General features: G+C 24.6%; 1 protein-coding gene across 4 annotated transcripts in view; it reads left to right on the forward strand.

The window, feature by feature from the left end:
- The first annotated feature begins 2151 nt into the window (after positions 1-2151).
- The window catches only part of LOC122720658 (rho guanine nucleotide exchange factor 7), a 5094-nt gene continuing 1445 nt past the window's right edge, over positions 2152-5800 (forward strand). For 2 of the 4 annotated variants that reach the window (XR_006347794.1, XM_043947472.1), the window contains exons 1-8: positions 2152-2344; positions 2425-2551; positions 2648-2825; positions 3035-3250; positions 3330-3528; positions 3670-3906; positions 4000-4078; positions 4216-5691. Coding sequence is in view for 3 of the 4 variants with exons in the window: in XM_043947472.1 (XP_043803407.1) it covers positions 2201-2344; positions 2425-2551; positions 2648-2825; positions 3035-3250; positions 3330-3528; positions 3670-3906; positions 4000-4078; positions 4216-5691 (2656 nt within the window). In the remaining variant the exon portion in view is untranslated. Of the gene's footprint in view, positions 2345-2424; positions 2552-2647; positions 2826-3034; positions 3251-3329; positions 3529-3669; positions 3907-3999; positions 4079-4215; positions 5781-5800 lie in introns of all 4 variants that reach the window. The other 2 variants (XM_043947474.1, XM_043947473.1) reach the window with 2 other exon arrangements.

Raw genomic sequence — 5800 nt, forward strand, 5'->3', positions numbered from 1 at the left:
TCTCTTTTTTAACGAAAAATCGTCCTCTGCTCTTTTCTTAGACTATATTAATAATGAGAGCAGTGACGTTAAACGTTAATGACATACGCGTACATATTTCAAAAATATATTTAAAGAATTTATAGAATGAAAGATAATTATAAGGACCAATTCGATAAAAAATAAGATGTGCAAAGATAAAAGATAGTAAAAAAATGATTCATTAGAAACCAGAAGTTGAAAGCATGCAAGCGAAAAAAAAGAAGAAGGAGCAAGAGGTAAGAAAAAATGAAAGTTGAGAAAAAAAGAGAGCGAAGAAAGAGAAAGGACAAAATACGATGTTCACTGATGATTATCCGTCCATCATATAAACTTTCAAAGATCCTTCGTGAATAATATTGTCGGTTTTAATTGAAAACTCATCAATATCAATGAATTTTGTTTGAAAGAACACCATCTCTTATATGAGAATATGACATGCATCGCGTGTATTGCTCTCTACAGCTGAAAAAATTTTGAGAAAGAAAAAAACAAATAAATGAGATAATTTACTTGTTTTTCGACGAATGCGAATATAAATATATATATAAGTATATATGTATGTATATGCGATTGGATACACCGACGAATACCCATATTTTGCGGACCAGAGCCTATCGATTAGGCAATTTCTTCGATCGATGTTATATTATATCCTTGTACCTGTGTGCGTAGTAAAACCGCGCCGATTTTATTGTCTTTACTTGTTATTAGTGTATTAAACAATGTTATTTGCAATGTTATTAGCAAAATGATTTCTATTATATATATGTACGGAAAATCGGGATACAACGAAAAATAAAGTCCGATCGAATTTATGATCCCGATTCTTCATCATATGATGCCCGTGTTAGCGATAATAATGACCATGACAAAACACTGATAATAATTGTTTCAATAATATAGTCATTAAACACTTTCTTATTTCTATTTGAATTTCTATGTCTATACGTACACCCAATATATTTAAAAAAAATTATTATTTTATTAAAATTGTATTGCACATTCTCTATTTTGAAATTATTAATTAAGAGATTGATTGTTCACCGAATCATTACGTTGATGCGTCAACAATATGCTCATTTTTTCTTTTCATTTAATTTCATATAATATATAATATATACTATAAATTATAAAATCAAGAAAAATATATCGTCGAAAATAGATATTTGCTAAAACATCAAATTGTGAATTTATTACATATTAAAATCAGATAAAAATCAAAACTATTATTTTCAAAAATATCATAGCTATATATTAGTAATATTTAAGAAAAAAACGCGAATGTAAGTAATATCATATGCATGTAATTCGCTACAATAAAAATATAGCATTTTCTCATTTATGTAATTCATTTACTTACGCATTATATTATATGCATTATTTTTTTCTATAAAAACTTATCTTTTATATCATATATTCATATGTATCTATTTATAAATAAAATAATATATATTTCTCTATGTGGGTAAGTATTATATAATTTTATATAAATTTTATATAATAAATTTGTATTGTATTGGTAATAATATTTAATTTCATAAAAAAAAGTTTTTGAAATTTTTTTTTTCTATAAAATATTATACATATTACATAAAAAGAAAAGAGAAGATAATATAAATATATATGTATGTAATATATGTTTTTATGTATAATATATGTATTTATATGTAATTTATGTAACTTATTTATTTATATAAGAATAGTTACGTAATACATAAAATTAAACATTTTCATGTATATATATTATATATATACATGAAAATGTATGCGTATTAGATATTAATAGTTGCAACTGAATGTAAGACTAACCTCTTTGTTCGTTATAGATGAATAGTCAATGACATTGTTGAATAATTTCAAATTTTTTTTTTGTATATAATAATTCATCAAGTATATTTAAACTAGTTGAATTAAATTTAATGCGATAATCAGAAAAGAATACGAATTGCACGATAGAACAAAGGTGAAACGTATAAATAAAAATCACTAAACATTCAAGAAATATGAATCGTAATTTTGTGAAAGTTGAAAAATTATTTAAATATATTCAATGAATATGTATTTAAGATTATATCATTTCAAATTTTATGATACAATGAAGCTGAATTGATAAAAAAGAAATGCAAACAAAATTAGAGAGTTTTTTTGTAAAATGAAATTGTTTGATTAAAGATTGTTTATGTTTTTTATATATTCATTTTTAAATTTGTTTCTGAATTGTTTTTTCTTTCTTTATTCATTTATATTAATAATCATGTCAAAACCTGATATGCCAAAACTTGTGACTGCACTTTTTTCCTTTAAAGGAAAAAATAATGATGAAGTATGTTTAATTTTCTATTATATCATGTTATAATTTTTTTATAATTTGATTTTCTAAATACTGTTATATTTTTATCATAGTTATGTTTTAAAAAAGGAGATGTAATAACAATAACACAAACAGATGAAGAAGGCTGGTGGGAAGGCACATTGCATGACAAAACTGGCTGGTTTCCATCTAATTATGTCAAAGAATGTAGAGTTTCAGGTATTATGCAATAAAATAATCTATTTTAATTCATCAAATAATCTCTACTATATTTTTATTATTTTGTTATTTTATTTATTTTTATTTCATTTAAAGAAAACAATATTTTAACTATGAAGACTTCTCCTGAAAAAATTCTGCAAGAATCCCCTGTGCATCAAAAATTAAATCGAGATATTGTATTAAAGGATTTAATAGATTCTGAAAGAGTGAATGTAGCAGAATTGCAGGGTTTAATAAATAATTTTTTACATCCCCTAGAATCTGCTAATATGTAAGTTTATATAATATATAAAAAATATATAAAATATATGTAATAAATTATTTAATTATTGATTACTAATTTTATATATCTATTCATGTTATATGCATATTTATTTGTATATTATCTTTGTATGTATGTAAATAATAATACTTTATTATAAATAATATTGAAAATTTCTAATATTAAAAATAAAATTTGTTTGTATATTAAATTTTCAGATTAGAAAAAGAAGAATATAAACAACTTCTAGGTAATATACATGAAGTTCTTGAAATACATCAACGATTATTATCTAACTTAGAAACAACTGTGACACAAGATTGCGTTTTGAGAGTTGGAAATCTGTTTCTAACATTAGCACCAAAATTAAAATCTATTCATATAACATATTGTGGAAATCATCCACAGGCTGTATGTATTTTAGATCAATATAGGTATGTTACAAAAATTAAAAGATTTTTATGACTATTTAGATTATTTAAATAAAAAAAAAATAAAATTTTTTTTATATAGAGATGAATTGAATGATTTCATGGAACATAATGGAGCAATATCACCGGGTATATTAGTATTAACAACTAGTTTAAGTAAACCTTTTCGAAGATTAGACAAATATTCTGCTATGCTTCAAGAATTGGAAAGGTATACAGAAAAGAATCATCCTGATAGAGGCGACACTCAGCGCAGTATAGCTGTATATAGAGAAATAGCTGTAAGTTAAAGAATTTAATATTAATAAATTATATTAATTAATAATCTATATGTTGTATATTTAATTTTAAAAATGTTTGATATTTTTTGTAATACATATATTTTTATATTTTAATGTAATATATGTATTCTTGTTGTATAGGATCAATGTGTATCTATACGAAAACAACGTGAATTAGCACTTCAAGTTTTAACTAGTGGTATTAAAGGATGGGAGGGAGAAGAATTAAATTCTCTTGGAGAAATTCTTTATGTTGGCTCAGTCACTTTGGCAAATGGAACTACAAGTCTAGATCGTCGAGATAGATATTTTGTTCTTTTTCCAACAACTCTTTTAGTTCTCAGTATCAGTCCAAGAATGAGTTCTTTTGTTTATGAAGTATATTCAAAATTTTTTCTTTATATATTATATTTCTTATATCTTTAATTCATAAATATATATAAAAGAATTTACTTTTTCTATTCTCTGTAGGGAAAACTTCCATTAACAGGTATTACCATTATTCAAATAGAAGATACAGATGAAATGAGAAATACTTTCGAAATTACAGGCAAGAGATATTATTTATTCATTTATCATTAAAACCATTCATTCTTTTCAAAATGAAATATTAAAATTAATATTTATAAATAATATTTATATAATATAATATTTATAAAAATTAATAAAATTTCGATTTTATTTTAGGACCAATGATTGAGAATATACTCGTATTTTGCGCTACTAAAGAAGATCAACAGCGTTGGATTAAACTTTTAATACAAGAACAAACAACAAATAATAGTCTTGTAAAATCATCAATGATATCACGCGTGAGTCATAATTTACCTCCATATGTTCGTCTTTCAAGATATTTTGCAAAATTAGTCAAGAAAAAAATTATACGTCTTGAAATTCTGAAAAAATTGCTTTATTTGCAATATATTCTGAAACCAGATATGAGTAACGTAAAAATGCGAAAAACTAATATAACAACATATATTCTTCATCCAATGCAAACAAACAATCAAGATTGCTATTCTCAAAATTCAGAAAACATGGCTTTAAATAATATTAATAAAATGAAACATTCATCTGTTGAAACGACACAAACAATGTTGCGTAAGTCTACTCTGATACTTGAAGTGAAATATGCATTAGAAGATATTGATCTTAGTACTATAGGATTAGCACATGATTCATGTTTAACAGAATTTATATCAGCACAAAATGGTATATGTGAAATTAGCAAAAGTTTACCATTTATTGGCATTGAAAGTTCAATCAATAATTTTATGAATAATAATAATAATGTAAATAATAGTTTTGTTGATGGACAATCTCTTTACCGATCACGTTTTACTAATCTTATTCATTCATATCCAATTGGTTCTAACTTCCATCAAGATATATTTAACGAAATGGAAAAGCACATAGATTCAATAAAGTGTTGGAAAGGAAAAGGATTCATTGATGAACAAATTACCAAAAATTCTATACATCATCCATCTGTTTTTATATGTAATTCAAACATCAATAAACATTGTTGCCAATTTCAAACATATATACCAAAAAAAATATATCAAACATCTGATTTTCAAGCTAATGTAATTAGCGTTGGATCGTTAGATTCAGGAATGGTTGAGAGTTATTGCTTGAATTCATCTGAAATTAATTCTTCTTGTAAATTATGCACATATGTTGATAATAAATATAACGTTGAACATCCTCTAAGAATCTATTCCAGCGAAAGTGAAAATGATGAAAGTAAATTTGAATATCAATGCATTTGTACATCACCTTTTGGTTCTACTCCCAGGAATAGCATTCATTTATGCAATTTATCGAAGCATATTGAAAATGCTCAGGATCTTTCAATATGCAAAACTAATATGAAAGATCACAATTCTAAGCATATTCTTACTACAAATAAAATACAAACACAAATAAATACAATTTATGTACCTTTGAATAAATATGAGCATAAAGTGCAAAAAAGATTTACGCAACCTATACCGTACATACATCAAACTATAATACAAAAAGTTGGAAGAAGAGTAATTCAGCCAAGTCATCCCATTGTTAAAAACAATTACAACGGAACGAATCAAATATATAAATCAGGACTATATGCCCATTGGTGGTTGAAGAAATTTATACCATTGTCTGGATGTTCAGACCAAGGCAAGCTTCCATGGCATGGCTGTTTTATTTTTTTTTCTCATTTAATTAATGTTTTTGCTTGTTTTAATACTAATTATATTTTTCTGAGCGCGCGTAATACATATAGATA

This window comes from Apis laboriosa, unplaced genomic scaffold, assembly GCF_014066325.1.
Source record: "Apis laboriosa isolate Shangri-la unplaced genomic scaffold, ASM1406632v1 scaffold1321_cov151, whole genome shotgun sequence".
NCBI lineage: Eukaryota > Metazoa > Arthropoda > Insecta > Hymenoptera > Apidae > Apis > Apis laboriosa.